Source organism: Equus przewalskii, chromosome 21 (genome assembly GCF_037783145.1).
Source record: "Equus przewalskii isolate Varuska chromosome 21, EquPr2, whole genome shotgun sequence".
Taxonomy (NCBI): Eukaryota; Metazoa; Chordata; class Mammalia; order Perissodactyla; family Equidae; genus Equus; species Equus przewalskii.
In genome coordinates, this window is record NC_091851.1 from 20,195,571 (window position 1) to 20,222,387 (window position 26,817).

General features: G+C 45.5%; 2 protein-coding genes across 3 annotated transcripts in view; one reads left to right on the top strand and one right to left on the bottom strand.

Annotated features, from left to right (window-relative positions):
• The first annotated feature begins 2,356 nt into the window (after positions 1–2,356).
• Positions 2,357–11,246, top strand: SNRPB (small nuclear ribonucleoprotein polypeptides B and B1). 2 transcript variants are annotated; one of them, XM_008507749.2, is made up of 7 exons: positions 2,357–2,804; positions 5,131–5,282; positions 7,071–7,182; positions 8,929–9,081; positions 9,611–9,749; positions 10,068–10,193; positions 10,940–11,246. In XM_008507749.2, the coding sequence occupies exons 1-7, from the start codon at positions 2,802–2,804 to the stop codon at positions 10,948–10,950; spliced, it is 696 nt and encodes a 231-aa protein (XP_008505971.2). In that variant the 5' UTR covers positions 2,357–2,801; the 3' UTR covers positions 10,951–11,246. The 2 variants fall into 2 exon arrangements, with proteins under 2 accessions (XP_008505971.2, XP_070444091.1); XM_070587990.1 differs by having other exon boundaries at positions 2,466–2,804; positions 11,087–11,246.
• An 11,921-nt stretch (positions 11,247–23,167) lies between these two features.
• The window catches only part of TGM6 (transglutaminase 6), a 44,160-nt gene continuing 40,510 nt past the window's right edge, over positions 23,168–26,817 (bottom strand). Inside the window, exon 14 of the mRNA XM_070587989.1 lies at positions 23,168–25,782. Coding sequence (XP_070444090.1) covers positions 25,629–25,782 — 154 coding nt within the window. The 3' untranslated portion in view covers positions 23,168–25,628. The remainder of the gene's footprint in view (positions 25,783–26,817) is intronic.

Here is a 26,817-nt window from a genome sequence, read left to right on the forward strand (position 1 = left end):
ATAAGGGGCTTGTATCTAGAATACATAAAGAGCTCTTATAACTTAGTAATAAAAGACAAATAACCCAAGGATGATATACAAATGGCCAGTAAGTAAATGAAAAGATGCTCAACATCGTTAGTCACCAGGGAAATGCAAATCAAAACGACAATGCGATAGATACCACTTTACACACACTAGGATGGCTGAATCCAAAAGTCACATAATAACAAGTGTTGGGGAAGATGTGGAGAAATCAGAACACTCCTTACACTGCTGGTGGGAATGTAAAATGGTGCAGCCACTTTGGAAAACAGTCTGGCACTTCCTCAAACAGTTAAACAGAGTTACCATATGACCCAGCAATTCCACTTCTAGGTATATACCCAAGAGAAATGAAAGCATGTGTCCACATGAAAACTTGCACACAAATGTTTACAGTAGCATTAATCATGATAGCCAAGAGGTGGAAACAACCCAAATATCCATCAACTGATGACAGGATAAACAAAAATGGTCTAACCATACAATGAAATATGATTCAGCCATAAAAAGAAATGAAGTACTGATACATGCCACAATATGGGTGAACCTTGAAAACATTATGCTAGTGAAAGAAGGCAGTCTCAAAAGACCACGTAAGATATGATTCCCTTTGTAAGACATGTCCAGAATTGAGCCAGCCCTGATGGTCTAGTGGTTAAAGTTCGGTGCGTTGTGTTTTGGCAGCCTGGGTTTGGTTCCCGGGTACAGAATCACACCACTCATCTGTCAGCCGTGCTGTGGTGGCGGCTCACGTAGAAGAACTGGAAGGACACACAGCTAGAATATACAGCTATGCACTGGGGCTTTGGGGAGAAAAAAAAAGAAGGAGAGGAAGATTGGCAACAGATATTAGGGCGAATCTCTCCCAGGAAAAAAAAAAAAAAGAAATGTCCAGAATGTCTTTCACTTCATTGAGGTCTTTGCTCACATGCCGCTCCTCAAAGAGGCTTTCTCTGATCATTCTAGCCAAAATTGCAACCCATCACTTTCAGTCCTTCTACTCTACTTTGTTTTTTTTTCATATCCTTTCCACGGTACTTTGTATACTTATTCTTTTGGTTTATTGTCTTTCTTTCTCACTAGAACATAAGCTCCTTCAGGGAAGGGACATTGTATCCCAGTAACAGTATTAGTAGGTGCTAAATAAATATTTTTAAAATGAATGCATGAATGATATGTTATGAGGTGCCTTGGTGGCAAAGGGACAGCTGAGGAGCCAGATGGAACTATATTCCTGTTCTGCCTCTACCACCTTGGGCAAGATAATTCATCTCTGAGCCTCCATCTCTTCATCTGACAGCACATACATCTTAGGGATGGTGTGAGGATTACAAAGCCCTGAGGTGGAAGCTTTCCTTGCTGGGTCTGAGGAATAGCAAAGAGATTAGTGTGACTGCAGGATGGTGAATGAGGGGAACAGTGAAGGAGATGAGGTTAGAGAGGGATGCAGGGCTGGATTTTATTCCACATGTGCTGGGAAGTTATTGGGAAGTGGAGAGCAGGGCAATGACATCATCTGGTATAATTCTTACATTATAGAAGGAGCCGTCTGGCTGCTGTGAGAGCAAGAGACCAGGTAGGGGCTCGTTAAATGATCCAAGATAGAAATGATGGTGGCTAGGACTAGCGTGGTAGCAGTGGAGCAGGGGACAACACTCAGATTCAAGACATTTTGAAGGTAAGGTCTGTAGGATTCGCTGACAGATTGATTATGGGATGGGAGAGAAAGAAATCAAGCATGTTTCCAAGTTTGTCCTTTTCCTTTTTGTTTTTTAACTTGAGAAACTTCTGAGATGGGGAACACTGGTAAGAAGTGGTTTTGGGAAGAAGAGTGAATAGAATCAAGGATTCAGTTTTCAACATGTTAAATTTAGTATACCTATTAGACATCCATGCCAAGCACGTGGCTGGATATAAAAGGCCAAGAGTTAAATGAAGAGACCAGGTTTAGAGGAATAAATATGAAATTCCTGAGCATTTCAGTATTATTCAAAAGTCATAGGACTGGACAGGATGGATTGACTCATTCATTCATTCAAATATTAATTGAGCCTTTGGTTTGTGCTAAGCAGTGTTCTAGACACTATAGCAATGAAGGATACACAAACGAAAATCCATAGTCTGGGAACTTCCATTCTAATGGGGAGGGATTATAAAGTAATGAGCAAAAATCTGTAGTACGTTAGGGATCGATGTTAAGGAGAAAAAGCAGAGATTGGTGGGAAGGTTGCAGTTTTAAACAGGGTGGCCAGGGAAGTCCTCAGGGTGAAAATGTTATTTGCGCTCCGGTCTTGAAGGTGAGGGCATGAGCCGTGCACATACCTGGACGACTAGCATTCCAGGCAGAGGCAAGCAAATGCAAAGGCACTGAGGCAGGAGCACGCGAGCAAGTTCACGGAAAGGCAGGGGAGTGGCTGTAGAGGAGAGAGCCCGGGGAGAGTGGGAGATGAGAGGACCGAGGGTAGTGGGCCGGGGCGCGGGGACGAGGGTGAAGAAGAGCAGCTCGTGTAAGGACTGAAACTAGGAAGGCGTCGGAGCCTCTCTGAGTTCAGTTAGACGTTAGCGTCGTCCCAAGCCCCGCCCCGCTTTGGGCTCCAGCTCCGCGTCTGGGCCGGAACTCAAGAGCGGGGAGCCGGCACCGGAAGCAGCTTTCCACCGGACCAGGTTTTACCGGCAGCCGCGTTTCCGGTAGCGGCGGCGGGAAGCTGCTACTGGCAGGCGGTTAGGCCTCTGTGGAGGCGAATCCGGCGGGAATCGGAGCCATCAGAACCGCCACCATGGTAAGGAGGCGCAGGCCGGCCGCGCGGGAGCTTCCGAGTCTTTTGTGGAGTGGGGACCGCGACTGGTCGGGGAGCAGGCCGTGGGTTGGCGGCTCATGGCGGTGAAGGCCCGGGCCACGGCCGCTCGGTCCCGGTTGGGAAGAGCCGGACCTTGGCCGTTCGGCTGGGTGGGGGAGGGGAAGGCAGGAACTGAGGGGCCGCGGCCGGGGTCGCTAGGTGGGCGCGAGGGTGGAAGCGCGGCTCCTCGCCTCTGGAGCCGCAGTGCTTGCAGTCCTGGAGGCACTGAGAAAACTTTTGCAGAGTCGATGTGTGTCCGCGGTTTGGGAGCAGGCGCTGGAGCGCGGGAGACTGGGGAGGACCCGGCGAGAGGCTGAGACCGGTGCAGGGGGAGGGCCGAGGAGGAGGTGCGGAAGGAGGTGGAAGGGCTTGTGGCCCCGACTCAGCGTCTTCTTGGGTTTAGTAGATGGGGAGGAGGAACGGGGGGTGAATGAGAAAGTTTGGAGGAAGAGTTCGGCTCGTTTGTTCACAGCGATGTGTGTTGGAGTGTGTCTGACTTTAGGCCCTAGGGCTACGCAGTGAAGTGTTCCTGCCTTCACCGAGTTCACTTTCGAGTTGGGGACACGGATGATGTAATTCGGAGTGGTAGTTCAGCATTAAGTCGAAGTAACGGCGGGGCGGGGTGTGAATGCCTTCTGGAGTAGAGGATTCCTGAGCAGTCACAAAAGATCGTCCGGCGTTTTCCCGGTGGGAGTGGGAGGGAATAGTAGAGATCCGCAGGAGTGCAGGGGCGAAGCAGGAAGGGGAGCGCTGTTGGAAGCTCCCGGAGCGGGCAGGGGAGGAAGAGGTGGAAGAGGAGATGGGAGGAATTGGCAGGAGCCTGGTTCCTAAAGGCTTTAAATGCTATTTGAGCCTGTTGGTGATGGGGCATGCCGTCGAAGGATGTTAACCAGCAACATGACATGAACTAAGTTGTGTTTGGGAAGATCACCCTGTTCTGGGTCTGTTAGGTACTGGGTCAACTGTAGGCAGGGAAACCTGGTAGGATATTGTTGGGGAATCATTGGAAGAGTAGGCACTGGAGTCAGGCTGGCTAGATTCCAACGCAGCTTCCTGGCTGTGAGGCAGGGCAAACTGCTCAACTTCTCCCAGCCTCAGTGGCCTGTCTGTAAAATAGGAATAATAATGGATCTGATTTTGGGGAATAAATGAGATGTATAACGCTTATCACAGTGCCTGACACAGTGAGCACCTAGTGAGAGTTAGCTGTCACAAGGGAGATGGACCAATAAATGTTGCCATAAATGTTTAGATCTGTGTGGTTAGAAGCTGTGATTACAAACCGGTTAAAGTGGTCATCTAAGGGAGACTGAGCCACATAACCTGGGTCTCCAGGGTGGCAGCAGTCAAGGTTCTGATCCTCACATTTGTGGGTCCAGAAAACCTGTTCTTGTCCAAGCTCACAGAGATGAACAGCAGGCGCAGTGCCTGGTACATGGAAGGCACTTGGATGAGTTATGACTGGCCCACAGCAGTCAGACTGGTGGGAGGCTGATACACAGTTCAAATGCTGGGTCATTTATTTCTAGAGAGGACTATAACTGTCCAGGGCTCTTGACAGCTCGCGTTGTGATGTCTGTATCGTCTCTCTACTTCAGCAAAGCAAAGCTACACTGGAAGCCAGGCTGTAAAGCAGAAAAGGTTGGGTTAATTAAGAAGTATGAGAAGTTTTATGTTCTTAAAGACCATTATGTGTTCAAACTGATTAGCACCCTGACCACCAGAAAGTTTTCCTCTCCCAAAGGTAGTCTTGAAGGCGTACTAACAAATTCTTGGTTTGGGGATTCCATTCTCACTTCCAAGCTGGCTGGCTCCTTTCTGCTGACAGCTTCTCACTGATTGGATTTTTAGTGCCGGTCCTGCTCCAGCTCTTTTACTCGGTCTTTTTAATAGGTTGTGGGTGTTCCACAGCGCCGGAGTCACACCCAGCATCTGCACAACGGCAGGTGGCTAATCTCTGATACGAGTGGGTTTGACTAGTTTGGAGACACCCTGCCTTCTCACCCCTGAAACTGTCACAACACAGACAAAGGCAATTGTAATATGAGAAAGATGACTTTAAGGGAAGGGGGAATAACAGAGGTCAGGACCGAAAACAGGGTGACATGGGAGAATTGCCCAGGAAAGGGCTGTGGCTGGAAGACAGAGGTGAGAATCTATTGGGAAAGACAGATGTAGAAAAGAAGTTCACAGCAGACGTTATTAGGAAGGACCGGGGGTGTGTGGGCCGAAAGAGCTGAGTCTCATTCCTTCTGATTTCTCCTTGCAGACTGTGGGCAAGAGCAGCAAGATGCTGCAGCACATCGACTACAGGATGAGGTGCATCCTGCAAGACGGCCGCATCTTCATTGGCACCTTCAAGGCTTTTGACAAACATATGAATTTGATCCTCTGTGACTGTGATGAGTTCAGGAAGATCAAGTGAGGAGTGGGCTGTGGGGGTGGACATAGGTTGCGGGAGTGGATTGGGTGGGTGGATCGAGTGACAGGTGGTGATGTAGCTAGCTGGGTCCTCTCGGCTTGCTCTCCTGTTTTAGAGGGCAGATTTAAATGGGGACATTGGCCACTGTGAAGTCTTGCTTAGCTCAGGCAGCGTTGCTCTCTAGCCCTGTTGGAGTACAGGTTGTCAGGAGGGCTGCTAGGCTTTTTGTTTCTCTGACTTTGTGCCCCTGGGTACTGGGGTAAAGGGCTCTCCTGTTCTCCCCACAGGTGTGTAAGGGGGGAGAGCTTGATTTTCTGGCCTCATTGCCTATTTGTAAAGCTGTAGCCTAAAGGGCTCTCCCAATGCAGCCTGGTCTGAAACTGCTTTAAGAAGCCTCTGACCCTCTTCAGGGTAAGTGCTCAGCTCCCCTTGTGGGTTTGGGGCCATTGATTTTTGTTGGCATTTATACAAATAATTGGAGATATTTTCTACTTTCTTACAATCCCATAAGTTATTGGATAACTCCCTTAGGACTCACAGATCTTAAGCTTCTAACCCATTAAAAGATGTGGTCTAGCTTTTCATCCTATTTTACATTCAAGGCATCTTGAGGCCTAAAGAGGATATGTGACTTCCATGATCATCCAACTCTCTTGCCACATGCAGTTTCTTTATTATGTAGTCAGTGGCTGTGAATCCCTTTGAGGCTGTTTTCTTTGTCGCACGAGGTGAGGAAGTACAGGACAGAAAATGTGGGTAGGGATGGCTGAGTGCCAGGTACACATTGGAGAGGGACCAACGGATCAGTGGAGAACTATTCCAAGTGGTTCTCTTCTGTTCTTTTAAAAGAAACTAACTATTCTAATTAAAGAATGTTTATTAGAAAAATTTAAAAAAATAGATAACAGTATATGAGAAAAAATTAAAATACCCAGAAGGGTTTTTTTTAATTATGAAAGGGCAGTACATGCTTTTATTAAAAAGTAGGAAAATATAGATAAGCCAAAAAAAGGAAAAATGTCCACCCATAGAAAACTACTGTTGATTTAACATAAAATATCATTAAAATGAAACCTGTAAGTTATTTTTTTAAATCAGGGTACTTTGTTTCTCCTTTATTTTTAGGGTATTGGCTTTGGCTTTCTCTTCCTTTCCCCTGTTTTGTTGCAGTTATTTTTTCCAGTTTATGTTTGTATTTTGTTCATCCCCTTCTGGTTGTTGCTGTTTGGAGGTTTCTGTTTTTGTGCTTTGAGGACAGAGGTGTAATTTCAGTGGAGTTAACTCTTTTTTCTTTATGGCTTCTATTTTTGATGTGAGGTAGGGATGGGATCCTAGGCCTGTGGGGTGAATTGGTACTAGATGGATACCACCTGTCAGTGGGGTGAGTGGAGTTCATTTCACTCGAGGAATTGTTTAGCTGCCTCCTAACACTGGCAAGGCCTTAAGCTGAAGGGAGGGAACAGGGTAATGGCAAAGAAGAGTTGACTGAGGAAAGGCCTTCATGATGGCTACAGAATAACGTGTGAGCCAGGGCTGGGCTTTCTGGACTCTTGTCCTGTCTCTTGGTTGGTGCATTGTCGTCCTCTTGGCATGGGAGACCACCACCTAAAGGATTACGAATTCAGCCTGTGAAGACTGTGCAGAGGAGCTGTCTTAGGGAAAGTTTATGTACCATTTGTCAGGACATACAGTGTGAAACAAATCTTGGAGGGCCCCTAGGCAGGTGAACATGAACTTTACCCATTTTCTAATGCTTACTTTTTTGTTTCTTCTAAACCTATCTTTAGGCCAAAGAACTCAAAACAAGCAGAAAGAGAAGAGAAGCGAGTCCTTGGTCTGGTGCTACTTCGAGGGGAGAACCTGGTTTCAATGACAGTAGAGGGACCTCCTCCCAAAGATGTAAGTCAGAGCAGAGTGCCACTGCTAGGCCAGAAAACCTTGTGGAAGGGGGGCCCTGCCATGAGCCAGGCTCTGTGTTAGGTTCTCTGCATTCCATTGCAGTACTCACAGCGACCCTCTGATTTTTGTCCCCCTTTTGCAGATAATAAACAGAATCTTAAAGAGGTTACCCTGCAAGTAAGAAGTGGAGATAGAGAACTAGAATTTGGAGGTTCCGAACTTTAAAGCCCTCCCCTTTCCTTAGTTGATGTGCATAGTAAGTCGGGAGAAGAGGTAGCTAAGGCCATTTGGATCAGTTCTTACTATGATGACAATCAAGCTGGACCATAAAAAGTTGTAACTCCAAACAAAAGAATCTCTATTTTATACAGTTATAGAATAATAGTTAACATTTATTGAGCATCTTCTGTGTGCCAAGCATTTCAGTATTTTATTTAATCCTTGTAACAGTCTTTTTTTTTTTTAATTTTTTTTAAAGGTACGCTTTTCGGTGAGGAAGATTGGTTCTCAGCTAACATCTGTTGCCAATCTTCCTCTTTTTTTTTTCTGCCCAAAGCCCCAGTGCGTACTTGTATATCCTAGTTATGAGACATCCTAGTTCTTCTATGTGGGATGCTGCCACAGCATGGCTTGATGAGCAATGTGTAGGTCTGTGCCCAGGATCTGAACTGGTGAACCCCAGGCTGCTGAAGTGGAGTGTATGAACTTAACCAGTTGGCCACAGGGCTGGCCCTTGTAACAATCTTTTGCGATAAATTATTGCCACTTTATAGATAAAACAAACTGGTGTCTAGTAACTTGGCCAAGGTATCATACTAGGAAGTGATGAAACTGGCAGTTGATCCCAGATGTTCCTTCCATAAACACCAACCTACATTTAGAAATCAAAGAGACTCTAGAGAACCTAACCAAATTTTTCTCTTTTTCATTTTAAGACATTGTTCATCAAAGGACTAATCCTCTTACCTTGTTTTTATTTTTATCCACATATATATCTGTTATTTGGTACTTAACACATGTTTTGTTCTGCCTTTTCACTTAAAGTTGTAAACATTTTTCCAGTTGCTGTATACTTTTTAAGTCATGTTAATGACTTAAAGATATTCTCAAGTGAGTACAGAATAGTTTATCCTAGTCATTTCCCTTTTGTGGACTCTTACGTTGAAGTTTTTTCCATTTATAAAATGTCTGCACGGGATGTTACCATATTTTTGGGGTCAAAGCATGTGTACATATTCATAACTCTTAGTATCTATTTCCAGTAGAATTTGCTACTCTGATGTAGCCCATTGTAAACCTTCATGACCACAGTCAGTTTTGTCATAACTCCATCATCTGCAGGTGAGGAAACAGTCCTAGTCATGGGATTACTTGCCCATTGTCACCCACCAGGTGAGAATCAGCTAGGACTGGACCTCGTGTCTCTAATGCCAAGTCAAGGGCTCTTGTTTACTGCCCCTTTCTGAATGGAGCCCTAGCCCTTTGTTGGCTTAATTTTCACAGGAGTGCATACAGGTTGAGTTGTGGTGTGATTCTCTTACTCTTTTTCTAGCCTGCTGTAGAGGTGACAGCTAGGCACATAATCTTGGATGATGGAGGATTGGTGTTAACACATATGGGTGGGTAGTGTTTATAAGCTATTTTCATGCATTGTAAATCTGAAGGGCACTCTTGGCAATGGTATTCCAAAGTGTACTTTTGATCCTATAGGCCACAGACATTTGAGCATGTTTCTTTATTTTTCAGACTGGCATTGCCCGAGTGCCACTTGCTGGAGCTGCTGGGGGCCCAGGGATCGGCAGAGCTGCTGGCAGAGGAATCCCAGCTGGTGTTCCCATGCCCCAGGCTCCTGCAGGACTTGCTGGACCAGTCCGTGGGGTTGGTGGGCCATCCCAACAGGTGAAGAGTTGGAGAAAGGCACCACCTTCTGGTGGTTAAAATAAAGGATAGCATGAGGGTCCTCAGTTTGGGAAGAGCCCAGAATGACCAACCTATGACTGTCAGGCTATCAGTTTTCACTGTGCTTTGTATGTGGTCTCAGAATCAAGCGAAAAGGAAAGCTTCCCATTGTAAATTATGTTGATGCTGTTAACGAGATGCATAAAAGGTATTTTAGCCAACTGTATTGGAGCAAAATATTTCCATGACAACATTTGAAATGTTCTCTCTCCCAGCCTGTTATCAGTCATGTTTGAAAATGCAGGTACCTTCTCTAACTTGAATTGGGCATCCTTAACTCAGGCCTAGAAGGTGGGAATTGGGCATTCGAGCTTGATGTTCTCTGACAGATGGTTTTAGACAGGAAATCTGATGCCTTGAGTTGTAGCTTAGGGGATTGGCATCTACTATTTCTTAAGCAAGTTGGGCAGGAGAGTGGGATACTGCATTGTACTCTATTCTGTCTAACTCCTTTCCTGTGTACTCTTAGGTGATGACCCCACAAGGAAGAGGCACTGTTGCAGCCGCTGCAGCTGCTGCCACAGCCAGTATTGCAGGGGCCCCAACCCAGTATCCACCCGGCCGTGGGGGTCCTCCTCCACCTATGGGCCGAGGGGCACCCCCTCCAGGTGAGGAGCCCCTGAGGAGACCATTGCTAATTGATAGAAGATGCCTGAGCTGGATTTGTGATGAGACATAACCTTGACTGAAACTGATGATGAGTTTGTGTAATTAAGCAGGATTACTCTGAGATCCGGCCTGGCTGACTGACCAGGGCACTAGCTGGACAAGAGCCATTGGGAGCTCCACCTCTTTGGCTCAAGTCCCAGTTTTCCAGGAAAGACTGGGAAGGTGGAATGGTCCATCTGTCTCAGAACTTGATATGTTTCCTGCTCCCTTTTCAAGATAGATGCTTGAGCTCTATTCTTGGGACTTTTCTCTTGCAGGCATGATGGGCCCACCTCCTGGTATGAGGCCCCCTATGGGTCCCCCATTGGGGATCCCCCCTGGGCGAGGAACTCCAATGGGCATGCCCCCTCCGGGGATGCGGCCCCCTCCCCCTGGGATGCGAGGTAAGTGGCTGCAGCAGTGGTTTTGACTTCGTTAGAACCATCTTGGGATGGGAGATGGAGGGAAAATTGGATTTTGACCATAGTCTCTGGGCTTTCAGGCCTTAAGCCTATGGAAATAAACTATTAGAGGACAGCTTTGTCCAGACAGGAAAGAGGGAACAAGCATTTCTTAAATTGACCTTACTTCCCTCTTAGAGCAGTTAGAACAGCCCCGTACCGAGGGTATTCTCAGCGTCCAAGGCATTGTTCTCAGGGCACTGCGAAGTGATGCATTCTGAGGGTCCCCAACAGAGGTCATGGATTGTCTGTGGCCCTTTGGTTTGATAGTATCTAGTGATTAAGAGGGGCATCTGGTCTTTGCTATGCTATTTATTATGACTATCTATTTAACTCCAGTTTGAGGAATGCTGACATAGATTAGCCCTTTTATTTTATAGTTAAGGAAACAGGCCCAGAGAGAGCTCAGTGTCCTGACTTCCACACCAGTGTTCTTTCCACCAAGCCCTAGCGGCTTCTAAGATAACCCACAGCCACACTGGGTGACCCCTGTGTCTCTAGTTCAGGTTTTCTGTTATGGGTTTAAAAGCATAGGAACCCACTTGGCCCCCAGAGAAGTCCCCACTTAGCACATATGCCCTGTACATCCCTCTGATCGTTTGGTGACTGCGGGGTGTGGGAGGCTGGGGTGGGGCTGGGGATTTGAGTTGCAGATCAGGCACTGACTAAACTTCTTACTCTTACTTCAGGCCTTCTTTGACCCTTGGCCACAGAGTTATGGAAGTAGCTCCACAGAGGCGTGGGCCCGATACCCCAGGGCCACGTTACCACAGACCTGTTTGTTTGTTATGCCGTTGTTCGCCGAGTCTCACGGGATTATCTGGTTTCCCTTACAGGCCCCCCTCCCCCGGGAATGCGCCCACCAAGGCCCTAGACTCATCTTGGCCCTCCTCAGCTCCCTGCCTGTTTCCCGTAAGGCTGTACATAGTCCTTTTATTTCCTTGTGGCCTGTGAAACTAGTTTATAATAAACTCTTAAGAGAATATTATAAATGTACCTGGTGTGTCTGTTTATTTTTGGAAGTCTTTGATAAATTGGATGCTTAACAGAATTGAAAAAGGTTGCCTTGAAAAAATTAGCCCTGATCTTAGCTGCTTCCCTTATAAAATATTTTACCACACATTTGCAGAGATGCATAACCTTATATACCAAGAGAATTACAAAACTGAACTATAATGGGACATTTTCACCTATCAAACTGGCAAACATCGGTTTGCGAAATAAACACACTTTTGGGTGAGGGTTGTGAATTGGTGTATCCTCTTTGGAAAGCACACATCTAGATAGCTTCTTAAATGAACTTTAGATTATCATGTTCATTTTTGTACAATACAGTATGAAACAAATACTAAAAATGAGAACCAGTCCCACTGGGAGAGGAACAATTTTGGTGTGACTTTCTCCCAGCGTTACACACATACATATAAGCTAATCGAACTTTTGAGCTGTGGGATTGTCATGACTGTCCACCCAGAGTCTGTGCTGTCACTGAGCAGTGCTCTAGTACTTAGTACATCAAGTTTCAAGGGTGCAGAAATAAGAGGCGGACGCTGTTCTTAAGTTACTACCTGAGGGGAAGACAATTTTAAATGCAAAGGAAGCTTTAATGAAATTAGACTAGTAGTGTGCTATGAGGGTGTTCTCCAGGACTGTAAAGCTGGCTCAGCGTAAGAGCAATGGAATATACCACGTTAATAGAACAGAAGAAAAAAGCCACATGATCATCTCAATAGATGATCATGCCAACACCCTTTCATAATAAAAATATTCAGCAAATTAGGAGTAGAAGGGAACTTTCTGAACATGATAAAGGGATTTATGAAAAATCCACAGCTAACATTCTCAATAGTGAAAGGCTAAAAACTTTGTACTTAAGATGGGGAACAAGACAAGGGTACCACTTTGACCACTACTGTGCAACATTGTATTGGAAATTCTACCCAGAGCAATTAGGCAAGAAAAGGTAAAAGGCATCTAAATCAGGAAGAAGTCAAACTTCACAAATATGGTCCTATGTATAGCAAATCCTGAATAATCCATAGGAGCTACTAGAGCTGAGAAATGAATTCAGCAAAGTTGCAGGGTAGAAGATCACACACTAATCAGTTGTATTTCTATACACCAGCAACAAACGAGGAAATTTTAAAACCTCCATAGCATCCAAAAGAATAAAATACCTAGGAAACAGTTTAACCAAGTAGGTGAAAGATTTAAACACTGAAAACTACAAACATCCTAAATAAATGGAAAGACGTCTCATGTTGATAGATTGGGAGATCTACTATTAAGATGATAATGTTCCCCAAAGTGATCTGTAGATTGAATGCAATCTCTATCAAAATGCCAATTGTTTTTGTTTTTTGTTTTTTTGGCAGAAATGGAGAAACTGATCTTCAAGTTCACATGAAGGGGCTCCGAATAGCAAAAACAATCTTGACAAAACAAAGTTGGCTGCGTCACACTTTCTGATTTCAGAACTTAGTGCAAAGCTTCAGTAACCAAAAGTGGCATAAAGGTAGACAAGTGGAATAGAATTGAGAATCCGGAAATAAGCCCTTGCATATATGGCCAATTGAGTTTTGACAAGAGTGTGAAGACCATTTACTGGGAAAAAAATAGTCTCTTCAACAAATGGTGTTGGGACAACTGGATAACAACATGCAGAAGAATGAAGTTGGACCCCCCGCATCACTCCATACATCCCTCATTAAGTCAAAATAGATCGACAATCTAAACGTAAGAGCTAAAACTGTAAAACTGCTAGAAGATAACAGGTAAATCTTCATGACATTGGATTTGGTGACAGATTCCTAGATTTGACACCAAAAGCACAAGCGACAAAAGAAAAAATAAATTGGAGCTCATCAAAATAAAAAACGTGCATCGGGGCTGGCCCAGTGCTGCAGCGGTTAAGTGCGCACGTTCCCCTTTGGCGGCCCAGGGTTTGCCGGTTCAGATCCCGGGTGCGGAGACAGCACCGCTTGGCATGCCATGGTGTGGTAGGCGTCTCACATAGAAAGTAGAGGAAGATGGGTAGGGATGTTAGCTCAGGGCCAGTCTTCCTCAGCGAAAAGAGGATTGGCAGCAGTTAGCTTAGGGCTAATCTTCCTAAAAAAAAACCCAAAAGCGTGTGCATCAAAGGATATTGTCAAAAATGTGAAAAGGCAGCCTACAGAATGGGAGAAAATATTTGCAAATCATATATCTGATTTGGGTTTAACTTCCACATTATGTAAAGAACTTTTATAACTCAACAGTAAGAAGATAAGCAGCCCAATTAAAAGGAAAGGAACAGACATTTCTTCAAAGAAGATACGTAAATGGACAACAAGCACATGAAAAGCTGTTCAATATCATTGGTTATTTAAAAAATGCAAATTAAAGTCACAATGAGATACCATTTCATACCCCCTAGGATGACTAATGGGGCAACAAAAAAGAAACTAACAACGCTTGGTTAGGATGTGGAGAAGTAACCCCCATGCGTTGCTGGTGAGCATGTAAAGTGGTGCAGCCGCTGTGGTAAACAGTTTAGCAGCTCCTCAAAGGTTAAACGTAGAATTACCACGTGATCCAGCAGTTCCACTCCTGGATAACATACCTAAGAGAAATGAAAATACTTGTCTATACCGACACTTGCACACGAATGTTTGTAGCAGCATTATTCATCATAGCCAAAAGGTGGAAACAACCCAGTCTCCATCAGTGGATGAATGGATAAACAAACTGTGGGATGTACAGCCAATGGAATATGATTTAGCCATAAAAGGAAAGAAGTATTGATACATGCTACCACTTGGATGAACCTCAAAAATACTGTGCTAAGTGAAAGAAGCCAGAAACAAATGGTCACATATTATATGAAATATCCAGAGTAGGTAAACCCATAGAGACAAGATGCAGATTAGAGGTTACCAGGAGCTGGGGGTGGGGATGCGGGAGATGGAGAGTGATTCCTTAATGGGACAGGGAGTTTTTATGTGGTGATGAAAACGTTTTGACACTGGAGACAGCTAGTAGTTGCACAACATTGTGAATACACTAAATGCTAATGAGTTCTAACAGTCAAGTTAAATTGTATGGTTTGTGAATTTGACCTCAATTTAAAAAAGAAAGTTTCTTCACAGAAAGAGTTTACTAAGGCTTTTCTTTGTGAGCAGCATAGTCCCGGCGGAGGAAAAGGCTGAGGAGTTAGGACATCAGCAGGGAGATGAGCTTGGCAGCAGCTTTCGGCAGAAGAGCCAATGGTTGACTCAGACGGTGTCACAGGAACCTATGCTCTGAGTAGCACCACCTGCAAAGCAGGGCTGAGGCAACCCTCTGGCTAGCCTCCCATCTACCTGCCGAGTGTGACCGCAAAGGGTTTTGTACTCCTAGCCTGAGCTGAAAGGCAGGGACTCTTTTATCACAGACAACAAGCATACTGAGTGAAGGAAAAACTGGTCACGCATTACCTAGTGGTTAGCAAAGTAAAAATACTGGATGCTCAAAAGTATTCTTAAAAAAATTTTTTTTTGTTTTATTGAGGTCATAATGGTTTATAACACTGAAATTTCAGGTGTACATTATTATTTATCACCTTCTGTATAGACTGCATTGTATTCACCACCAATAGTCTAAATTTTATCGGTCACCGTATATATGTGCCCTTTTACCCCTTTTGCCCACCTCCCAACTCCATTCCCCTCTGGTACCCACAAATCTGTTCTCTTTGTCCATGTGTTTGTTTATTTTCCACATATGAGTGAAATCATGGGGTGTTTGTCTTTCTCTGCATCTTATTGAGATGATCATGAGATTTTTTATTCCTCATTTTGTTATGTGGTGTATCACATTGATCGATTTGCGGATGTTGGACCATCCCTGTGTCCCTGGTATAAATCCCACTTGATCATGGTGTATACTCTTTTTAATGTATTGCTGTATTTGGTTTGCCAAAATTTAGTTGACAATTTTTGCATCTACGTTCATCAGCGATATTGGCTTGTAATTTTTCTTCTTTGTGTTGTTCTTGTCTGGTTTTGGTATCAGGGTGATGTTGTCTTTATAGAATGAGTTAGGAGAGCATTCTGTTGTCTCCAGTTTTTTGGAATAGTGTGAGAAGGAGACGTATTAAATATTTTTTGAATGTTTGGTAGAATTCTTCAGAGAAGCCATCTGGTCTTGGACTTTTAGTTTTTGGAGGTTTTTGATTACTGTTTCAGTTTCTTTACTTGTGATTTGTCTATTCAGATTCTCTATTTTTTCCTATTCAGTTTTGGGAGGTTGTATAGTCTAAGCATTTATCCATTTCTTCTAGATTGTCCAATTTTTTGGCGTATAGTTTTTCATCATTTTCTCTTAGAATCCTTTGTATTTCTGTGGTATTCATTGTAATTTCTCCTCATTTCTAACTTTATTTATTTGAGTCTCCTCTCTTTTTTTCCTAGTGAGTCTGGCTAGGGGTTTGTCAATTTTCTTTATCTTCTCAAAGAACCAGCTCTTTGTTTCATTGATCCTTTCTACTGGTTTTTTTTGTTGTTGTTGTTGTTTCTATTTCATTTATTTCTGCTATAATTTTTTATTATTTTCCTCCTTCTGCTGCCTTTGGGCTTTGTTTGTTCTTCTTTTTCTAGTTCTATTAGGTGTAGTTTAAGATTACTTATTTGAGATTTTTCTTGTTTGTTGAGGTGGGCCTGTATTGCTATGAATTTCCCTCTTAGGACCCCTGTTGCTGTATCCCACAAGAGTTGGTATGATGTGCTTTCATTTTTATTTGTCTCCAGATTTTTTTTATTTTTCTTTTGATTTCTTCACTATCTGTTTGTTGTTCAGTAGCATTTTGTTTAGTCTCCACGTATTTGTGACTTTCCCAGCTTTTTTCTTGTAGTTGATTTCTAGTTTCATAGCATTATGGTCAGAAAAGGTGCTTGATATAATTTCAAACTTATTAAATTTATTGAGGCTTGCCTTGTTTCCCAATATGTGGTCTATTTTTGAGACTGTTCTACGTACACTTGAGAAGAATGTGTATTCTCCTGTTTTTAGATGGAGTGTTCTGTATATATCTATTAAGTCCATCTGGTCTAGTTTTTTCATTTAATTCCACTATTTCCTTCTTGGCTTTCTGTCTGGATGATCCATCCATTGATGTAAGTGGGGTGTTGATGTCCCCTACTATTATTGTGTTGCTGTTAATTTCTCCCTTTAGATCTGTTAATAGTTCCTTTATGTACTTTGGTGCTCCTGTGTTAGGAGCATATATATTCATAAGTGTCATGTCCTCTTGGTGCAGTGTCCCTTTTATCATTGTATACTGCTCCTCTTTGTCTCTTATTGCCTTTTTAATCTTGAAATCTGCTTTGTCTGATATACGTGTGGCAACCCTTGCTTTCTTTTGTTTGCCATTGGCTTGGAGTATCGTCTTCCATCCCCTCACTCTGAACCTGGGTTTGTCTTTAGAGCTGAGATGTGTTTCCTGGAGGCAGCATATTGTTGGGTCTTGTTTTTTAATCCATCCAGCTACTCTGTATCTTTTGATTGGAAAATTCAGTCCATTTATATTTAGAGTGATTATTGAGATATGAGAGCTTAATACTGCCATTTTACCTCTTGTCTTCCAGTTGTTCTATATTTCCCTAGTTTCTTGTCCCATGTATTTCTGACTGCCATTCCAGTTTGGTGATTTTCTATAATGGTTTTCTTTTTATTTATCATTGTGTCTGACGTTTTGTTTAGTGGTTACCATGAGGTTTGTATAAAAGACCTTGTAGATGTGACAGTTCATTTTCTGATAGTGTCTTATCTCCTTAGCCTAAACAGATTCCATCCCTTTCCTCTGCCCCCTCTAAGCTATTGTTGTCACAAGTTATTCCATTTTGTTTTGTGAATTTGTGTTAAAAATGAAGTGTTTATAGGTATTTTTGATGCTTTTCTTCCCTTTACCTTTAATGTTGTAATTGTTTCCTAAACTGTTTTAATAGAGAGTGGCAATTTTCTGAATTTGCCTGTCTATTTATCTCCTTGCTCAAGTCTTTGTAAACCTTTTCTTTTTTTTTTTTTTTTTCAAGTATGAGGGCCTTCTTGCTCATTTCTTCTGGGGGGAGGGGGTCTTGTAGTGATGAACTCTCTCAGCTTTTGTTTATCTGGGAAAGTTATTATTTCTCCACTGTATATGAAGGATAATTTCGCTGAGTAGAGTATTCTTGGCTGAAGTTTTTTCTTTCAGTATTTTGAATATATCATTCCACTCTCTCCTAGCTTTGAGGTTTCTGCTGAGAGCTCCACTGAAAACCTGATAGGGGTTCCTTTGTAGGTTATTTTCTTCTGCTTGCTGCCCTTAATATGTTTTCTCTGTCATTGACTTTTGCCAGTTTTACTAATATATGCCTTGAAGGTCTTTTTGCATTGATGTAACTAGGAGTTCTATTGGCTTCATTTACTTGTAGTTCCAGCTCCTTCCCCAGGTTTGGGGAGGTCTCAACTGGTATTTCTTTGAGCAAGCTCTCTGCTCCTTTCTCCCCATCCTCTCCCACTGCAATACCTATAATTCTCTGTAGTTGGTCATTTAGATTAGTTTTTTCACTAATAAATAGTGTGATGATCGTATTTTTGGATAAATATTATTTTATATTTAGATAATTTAAAAAGAATTTCTGAGTCAAAGTCACCCCCTGTCTGTCAGTTGCCATGCTGTGGTGGCGACTCACATGGAAGAACTAGAACAACTTACAACTAGCATATACTACTATGTCCTGGGGCTTTGGAGAGGGGGAAAAAAAGAGGACGATTGGCAATAGATGTTAGCTCAGGGTGAATCTTTCCCTGCAAAAAACAAAACAAAATAAAACAAAACAAACCCCCCAAACTTTTGTTATAGACATTTTACCAGGTTATTATGCAAGTCTTCATAATGATGACTGGATGTATATATAGCGAGTGGTCATTCTTACCATTTGGGGAATTCCTATTATCTCTGATTTTTCATGAGTACCAATCGGGCAGCAATGAATATTTTGTGTAGAAATATTTTATTTTGGATTTTCTAAGTTTTTAGGAGCAATATTGATGATTCAAAGGCAGGGGCTAGAAGGAAGGAAACTCCCATTTACCGAATTCAGGCGTCTGCATAAAATATCCCTGGAAGGCTACACACGAGGAATTGGCCAGTTTGGTTGCTTGTGGGGAGAGGAACCGAGTTCAATGGGAACAGGAATGGAAGGCAGAGTGTCCACTGTGTGCTGTTTAGAACTTGTAAAATATCGAACCACGTGAGTGCATTACCTAGTTAAAATAATTAGCTACCTTAAAAAACTTAGAAATAGTTCAATAATAAATGTGCTTAAAAAAAGACAAATCCACTAGGAGGCAGCATTGCTCTTTCAGGAGGAAGGTGGTAGTGTGTGGGCTCGGTCTGGTGCACGAAGGCTGGGACTGTGGGGCAGAGTTTTTCTTCCTCATTTTCTGTATTGTTCTAATAATCTACAAAGACCTATACAGAAATAAAATATACTTAATTTAAAGAAAGAAGGAAGTGTCAAGCCCTGTCCCTCTTTAGCTGTGGGGCCATAACTCTGTGTATGTGTATAAATTCCTAAAAGTAGGGTTACTGAGGAGGAGGAGGTTACGCTGAAAATATTGCTAGATATTCCAAATAGCCCTCTGGTTGTGTTATCCTGCACCATTAACAATGGTACATGCAGGTTCTGTTTCTAACATCCTTGACAACACGGCGTAGCGTTACATTGTTAGATCTTGTTCAATCTGATAAATTAAAATATCTCCTTAATTAGTATATATTTAGCTATGAGGGACGCTCGCTGTGTTTTCATATATTTAAAAGAAATTTCTATTTATTTTTCTGTGAACTACTTCCCCCACGCTAACGAGGCCAGGGGATTCCTCCATGTTATTTCTCACTGCTCTGTGCACTCGACACCTGTTCTTAAACGAATGAATGATAAAGAACTTTTCTGAGTTCTAGTTTCCTCGACTCTAAATGGGGATGTGTCTTGTTGCTGCCTCATGGGGGGGCGGGATTGAGCCCTCCTCCAAATTTGGTTTGGACATCTGAGACTGATGGTGTATACATGCAACAAGAGGGTAGGAAAGTATTTATTATTGACATAATGAGGCTTTCTGGGGAGAGCAGGGCAGGCTCCCAAGCAGGTCTGAAAATGGCTTGAGAGAGCAGGGAGGGGCAACGGCCCATTTCACTGGGGGTAGGGCCGTGGCGAGGGTCCCACAAGAGGGTTAGGGCTTGTGTGGTTTGAACTTCCCGCAGGTGCCCAGGGTGGGAGCCCTGGGGCTTTCTTATGGGCTCGCCCAGATGTGGGCCAGTGGGGAACAGGGAGGAGAGGGCCTGACAGCTGTCAGCAAAGAAGTCAGCCTTCGTATTACAGGGTGACAGGCCCTCATCTCACTGAAGATTAAGTGAGGTAGTATACATAGCAAGGTCAGCACAGAGCAAGTGGCCAACAAGTGATTGGCGTTAGGGTTGTTATTCTTGAGGCTTTCAATTCTAGCTTTGTAAAGACAGAGTTGTTTCTTCGGCACATGACCTTAGAATATTTTCTTCAGGAGTGGGATCCATCGTTACGGGGTGTGGCCACTTTTACCTGTGCTGTGGCTGATTTGTCTTTGTTTCTTGCCACTGGACCAGGTCCAGCATTTCCCAAGGAGTCAAAGAAAGAACATGTCCACCTCCAGAAGGCACAATGCTGGGTGCTTCGTGTCAGCGGATGCTAACTGACATGAATGAAAGAGAATACCCCTGGGGTGTGGAGTGGGGAGGTCGGCTGGTGAAGTTGAACATACGCATATCATCCAGAGATTCCACTGCTAGATATATACCCAAGAGGCATGCTGACACATGTTCACAAGAAGACATGTACAAGAATGTGTATAGCAACTCTATTCCTGATAGGCCCAAACTGGAAACTACCCAAATATCCATCAACAGTAAAGTGGATAAATTGGAGTATATCCACACACTGGAATGTTGCACATCAAAGAGTATGAAAGATCCACAATAACACTCAGCAATATGGATGAACCTTCTACATAGAATGTCAAGTGACAGAATCCAGAGACCAAACACAAAATACATACAGTGTAATTCCATTCAAATAAAGCACAAAAACTAACCTTTGCTTCTACAACCGAAGAGAATGGTTACCCTGGGAGGGGGCACAAAAGATGCTTCTAGAGTCCTGGTAATGTTCTATTTCTTGATCTGGGTGCTGGTTACCTGGGTGGGTTCATTTTGTGAAAATTCAGTAAGGTGCACACTTTTGATATGAATATATTTCTCTGTGTGTGTTAAGGCCCTATTTTAAAAAAAACAACCAACAACGTCACTGGGGAAAAATCTAAAAGGAAGCTTACCACCATGTTAACTGGGGTCGTGACAAGGTAATGAGACTCTGCCTGGAGTTTCCCTTGTCTCCCTGTACGCTCCTAATTTGCTACAATTCATTCATTCAATACGTATTTATGGAATTTCTACTGTGTCCGAGGCACTGTTCATTCAGCTCTGCTGGGTACACAAGAGCAAACAAGACGGACGAATGCTCTGCACTTGCTAAGCTTACATTCTAGAAGAGGGGGCGAACAATAAATAACAAACATGTAAATGATGTCAAACGGTAACAATCGCTGTGGAGAAAGGAAATCAGGAAGAGGGAGATGGAAAGTGCTGCGAGTGTGGTGCTATTTCATCATAAAGATAAAGAGCAGTTTGAGTAGAAACCTGTTGGAAGTAAGGGAGCAAGCCATGCAGATATGGCTGGGGAAGGAGAGAAAGGACTCCAGGGAGAGGGTACAGCAACTGCAAAGGCACCGAGGTGGGAGCACCCTTTATTTCTCAGAGAAGATCAAGAGGGTCACAGTGCCAGTTATCAATTTATTCTGTCTCAGCTCCAAATCCACCCTTGGTGCCTGCTCTGTGGCTAGATAAAAATATTTTTTGTCAGCGGGCACGATGTTAAGGTCTGCCAGTAGAGGGCGCCAGAGAGACGCTGCAGGAGAGAGGGCTTCCTGCGCTGGTTCTGGTGCTCTCTGCGCGGCACTGCTTCCAGGGCCCGCCAACGCCCTGGTGGTCTCAGCCCTGGGGGCTTCTGCAGGGAAGATGGCTTCTTCGGCACCGGCTCCGGCAATGCACGGTGGCCATTAGCACCCAGCAGCCAGCAGCTTCCCCTGGCGCCGGTCTTGGGCAGTTTGTAACAGAGTGCCTCTGGGGAGTCACCTCACCATGAATGGCTTTCTCTGGCATCCTAGAGGGCAAATATTTTCTTTTAGGCACTTATCACTAGCTTTAATTACTTATTCATGAATTTGTTTACTTTTATTTCTCATTTTACTTTTCACACCTTTTAAAATGTTGTGATTGAATACCTGTGTCCACCAGCTGGAAGGTTAGCCTGGTGAGTGTAGGGAACTTGTAATGTCCCTGCTCTGTCCTGGCTTGAACGGGCTGCGGGGCGGTGGACGTGAAGGTACACCATCCAGACCTCCCTTCAACGGACGGCTTGTCGCCCCGTCTGCTGGAAGTGCTGCCGGCAAATGACCCTCAGCTGTCAGCTGCTTCACGGATGGCCCCAGCAGTAGTTATCTCACCCAAAGTCACGCCCCTTCTGGGGCGAATCAGTGACAGATGCAGGCATAGAAAGTCGCAGGCATAGAAAGTCCCAGCCATCTTGGCCCAACCCGAGATGACTTGGATGGACCATTCTGGCTCTAGAGCTGCCTGTGCAGTGGGCCCAGACTGTCACTGGGCCTGCATCGTGGTTCGATTCCTCCCTCTGGCCCCCGCCTTTCTCGACCTCCATCCTGCACCCTAAACTCCATCTCAGAGTCAGCTTCCTGGGGGACAGCCTGTGGCAGCTGGCATTTGCTGGAAGAATGAGCCGTGTGGGGCGGCCACAAGAGGAGACCAACTCGGATGACATATGGAGCACCCCTGCTGAAAGGAGTGTCCCTGGTACTAAGAGTGGCAGATCGCCTACTGTTCTGGTGGCAGGCGCTCAGCAGAGCTCCTTTCACTCTTGGCAAGCGCATGAGAAGGGAAGTGAGAGCACCTGAGTGGAGGACAGGGCCCTGGTCGGATGCCAGGCTCTTATACTCGTTCCTGGAGAACTGGGCCACGAAGGCAGACTTTCAAAGCGTGACAGAGCTGGGAGGATCCAGGGGTCCACCAGGCTCCTCAAATATTTCTGCCCAAGTACCTCAAAAGAAAAGGAAGGTGAACTCAGACCCTGGTCCAGGAAGGCAGGTCGTGTTTACCCAGTGACATCAATGGGCCAGATGGGTGTGTGGCCCCCACTGGAGAAGCTCAGATCTAGAAGAGAAGTTCAAAGTCAAGGCCTGGAGCCCCAACTGGGGTCTGACTGAGGTCAGGACTCGGAATGAGGCTGGATCAGGGCTCAGTGTGGGGTCAGAGCTCAGTCCACGGTCAGGGTTCTGTTTGGGATCAGGGCTCAGTCTGGGTCCAGGGCTCAATGAGAGATCAGGATTGGAGCTCAGTCTGAGGTCAGGACTGTCTGGGGCTGCATCAGGGCTCAGCATGGAGTCAGGGCTCAGCGGATGGCCAGAGTCGAGTCATGATGTAGCTGTGGTAGGAGCCAGGACTTACTGTGAGGCCAAGGTTTAGGGCTCTTTCTAGCATCAGGGTCATGACCTGGTCTGGCCAATCACGGCTCTGAGTAACGACTCTATCTGGGCTCATGAGCACAAGCTGGAAACTCATCTGCGTTTCTGTGTGGGGCCTGCTCGGGCTTGGCCTCAGCCCAGCTTTGGGCTTGATCCTAGGCTGGGAGGCAGCCTGGCATCAGAGCTCAGCCCTGGAGCAAGCAGCTGCGTCAGCACGTGGTTCTACAGCAGGGTCAGCAAACCGCAGCCTGTGGGCCAAACCTGGCCAGCTGCCTGTTTTTATAAATAAAGTTTTATTGCAACACCACGCTCATTTGTTTACCCATTATCAGCTTTCATGCCATAAAAGCTGAGTTGAGTAGTTGAAACAGAGACTGTACAGCCTGCAAACCTGAAATATTTACTATGTGGTCCTCGACAGTGAAAGCTTGCCAATCCTTCTTCTAAAGGCTCAGAGGCCCCTCTGGCACGTGAAAGCCCAGATCGCTGAGGTAACTCCATGTCAAAAGCCTCTGTGAAGGTCACAGTGGTGTTTAAGAGACCAAGGGGACCCAAAGGAAGCAGGGCGAGGCCTGAGTCTGGGGGAGGGCCCTGTTGCCGGCATCCTTCTGGGTCCCCACAGCCAGCCAATTCTAAGGCTCTGCTCACTCCAGAACTACTGTTCTGCCCTTCCTCTGGGGACAGCATCGTTAGCGTGTTGCCAGACCCACTGAAAGGTAATTCTACTTGCACATTTTTCTTTGCAGCTTCCAAAGCCGCATTTCCATCCACCCTCTGCTTTGGGCTGTCTTCTCTCAGTGTCCCCGCTTCTCCCACCCCCAGTCAGGGTGCTCTCATTGGCTGTGGGGTGGCCTTTGCTCTCAGCATGGGCTGGAAGAAGCTTCGGGGTGAGTTTTGTCCCCGGGAAGCGCTGCCTCAGCTCAGCTGAGAGGCGCCAAGAGCGAGGGGGTTGAAGTGGAGACAGAGCTATGTGGCAGGTGGCCCTCATCACCTGCAGCTACGGTCCCTTCCTCAAACACACACACACTCTGGCAGACCATTCTGGCTCTGGAGCTGCCCACAGGGTGGGCCCAGGCTGCCACTGGACTTGTATCACGGTTCGATATCTCCCTCTTCCCCCTCCTGCTTCCTCCCCCTCCTTTCCATGGGTGTTGGTCCCCAGGTCATTCCTTCATAAGTGTCCTGTACCCGAAACCCCAGCTCAGAGTCAGTTCCTGGGGAGCTCAGCCTGAGACAGCTGAGCTGGAGGAAGACAGGCAGTTGGCATTTGCTGGAAGAATGAGGTGTCTGGGGCCACTGCAAGGGGAGACTGTGCTGTCTCCCTGCTGAAAGAAGCATCTTATTAAGAGGGGAGATGGCCTCCTGTTGTCTTCAGCCCCCAGGGCCCCCTCCAGGCTTGAAGTTGCTTGTCAACTCCGAGGAAATGGCTGCCTGCTCTGAACCTCCAGCTGCCCCCCTTATACGGGATCAGCATCCAAAACCTAGGTTTGGACAGGGGGTCCTGAAGGGCCTGACTCATTAAATGCATGCAGTCACCTGGGTTCTCCAGGCCGTCCCCACGCTGTGTAGAATCACCAGAGAAGTGCCTTCGCTGAGGCCTTGGTCACAAGGATCACCCATCAAACACTTGCTCACAAAGGCCCACTATATCAACTGTTCCCACTCCAGTCCGTACCCAGGAGGCGGCTCACAGCACTTGAGCCTGGTCTGTTCTTGTCCAGATGGCTCAAGTTATATGACTAGTCATAATGCCTGGGGCTCTCCAGAACGCTTCTGAGCTGATTTCCACGTCTGCTGCAGTTATCTTCATGGCTTGGTGGTCTCCACTCTGGTCTTCGTCCCAGAGGTCTCTGTCCTGTTTGATGCTGAGAACATGACTGCGTGTAGTGTAGCTGCAGGGGATGTTTTGCAAAGTCAACACTGTTCTGGTTGCAAAGAAGTCAATCAACACTGGGCTGGTCGTATAAGGTCCCTGATGACCATAACTAGACCAGATTTGGGACTGCATCCCTGAATGCAATCCAGTCTTGATGGCTCCTCCTCCATCTTCAGCTTCTTTCAGGCAGCAGGAGCCCCGCGGATGCTGAGGCTATGTCTTCATTGAGGGAAGATCGCCCATTGCTTCAAATCTAATGATTTTCCGGAACATGACTTTGGATAGAACTCAGACGGTGTAAACGGCAGGCACACGGGCCCCAGCTCTTCCTCCAGCTCGCCCACTGGCCTCGGGCAAGGCTCTTCCCTCTGTGTATGGGAGTGCTGAGGGAGGCTTAGGTATCAGCTCTAATACTTTGGGGTTCTCTCTCAGAGCCCGGGAGAAGGTTCCTGGGTCTGGATGTGGTCAGAGCATTGAAGAGCTGAGAGAGAAGCAAGGAGAGCCCAGGGGTCAGCCCAGGTGATGGTGAACTGGCGGGGCAGGAGGTGGCCGAGCCAGGTGGGCCAGGGTTAGTGTGATGGTCGGTCTGCCCGCCTCCCAGCCGTGAGGGTGACAGATGAAGGTGGTAGAGGCTCCCTACCTCATCCATCATTGTCCAAAGGTTTAAGGATTACTGAGTCTAACATCTCATTTTACAGATGGGGAAACTGAGGCCCAGGAAGGGAAGAGATGAGACCTGCCCAAGTTCACAAAGTGGGGCAGAAGCTGAAGCAGGACTAGAACCCAGGCCTTCTGGTTCCCACATGGGAGTGGCAAAGGGGTGGACAGGAGGGGAATGGGGGCCGTCTCCTTCCCTCTCAGCCCATCATGGCCTATCACTTGGCTTTGGCCACGTGGATGATCACAAAGCCCTTGATGTCTGGGAAATGGGGGCTGACGAGGTCCACCTGCAGCTGCCTTGGGCCACTCTTGGAGGGGGTGATGTTGAATCGGACCGAGGCCCTTTCCTGGGGCTCCAGGCTTGGCACACTGGTGAAAGGGGATGGAAGAAAGGCAGACCATTAGCCCTGGCTCCTTCCTGAGCCTGGCCTTCCAGTCCATGGCTCTCCAGAGCCCTTGGGATCAAGGTCACACCTTGAGGCTTGACATTCAAGCCTTGTCAATATGCTTTTAGCTTAATCTTCCTTCCACCACTACCCATTCTTTCCAACCAGCCAGGCTCATCTCCTCCCTGTTTCTTGAACACACCTCACACTTCCTCTCTCTGAGCTTTTGTCTGCACTGTTCCTCCCACCTGGGATGCCCTTCCCATTCCAATCACACCCAAAGCCCAGATCAAGTTTCTCTTCTTCCAGGATACCTTCCCTGACTACCAGCCATAGAGACCTCTGCCTGGGAAGACTTCCATTCTTCTTTATATCTGAAAAGCTTCTCGATTCATCATGTAAGGCCCAGATCAAATATCTACTCCACTGGGGTTTCTCCCTGGCCATACTCCACTCCCACTCAAGGGTTGCCTCTGATCCCCTGGACCTCATGGATCCATCCTTCTGTTTGCGCAAGTCACACTGTCCTCATTGGAAGGGCCATCTGTCTGTGAGAACCCTTCTGTTCATCTCGGTGTTCCTAACAGTTGACGTGTGGCTCAGAGCACAGGTCAGTGTGATCAAGGAACATATGAGGGAGGGAGTGAGTGAATGAATGAAAGGATGAATGAGTGAGTGAACAATTGAGAATGAGTAAGTAAATGAATGAGTGTGAATGAATGGAACATGTATGAATGAGTGAGTGGATGCATGAATGAATGAATAGCAAAATGAGTGAGCAAATGAAAGAATGAGTGAATGAGTCAAAACTGAGTTGACTAAGTGAATGAATGAATGAAAACATGAATAGTGAGTGAATGAACGAGTGAAAGAGCAAATGAATAAGAGAGTGAGTAAATCAATAAGTAAATGGGATCAATGAGTCAAAATATAAGTGAATGATATGAGTGGATGAATTATATGACTAAGTTAATGATTAAATAAACGAAGGAATGAAAAAAAGAATGAAGGCCGATAT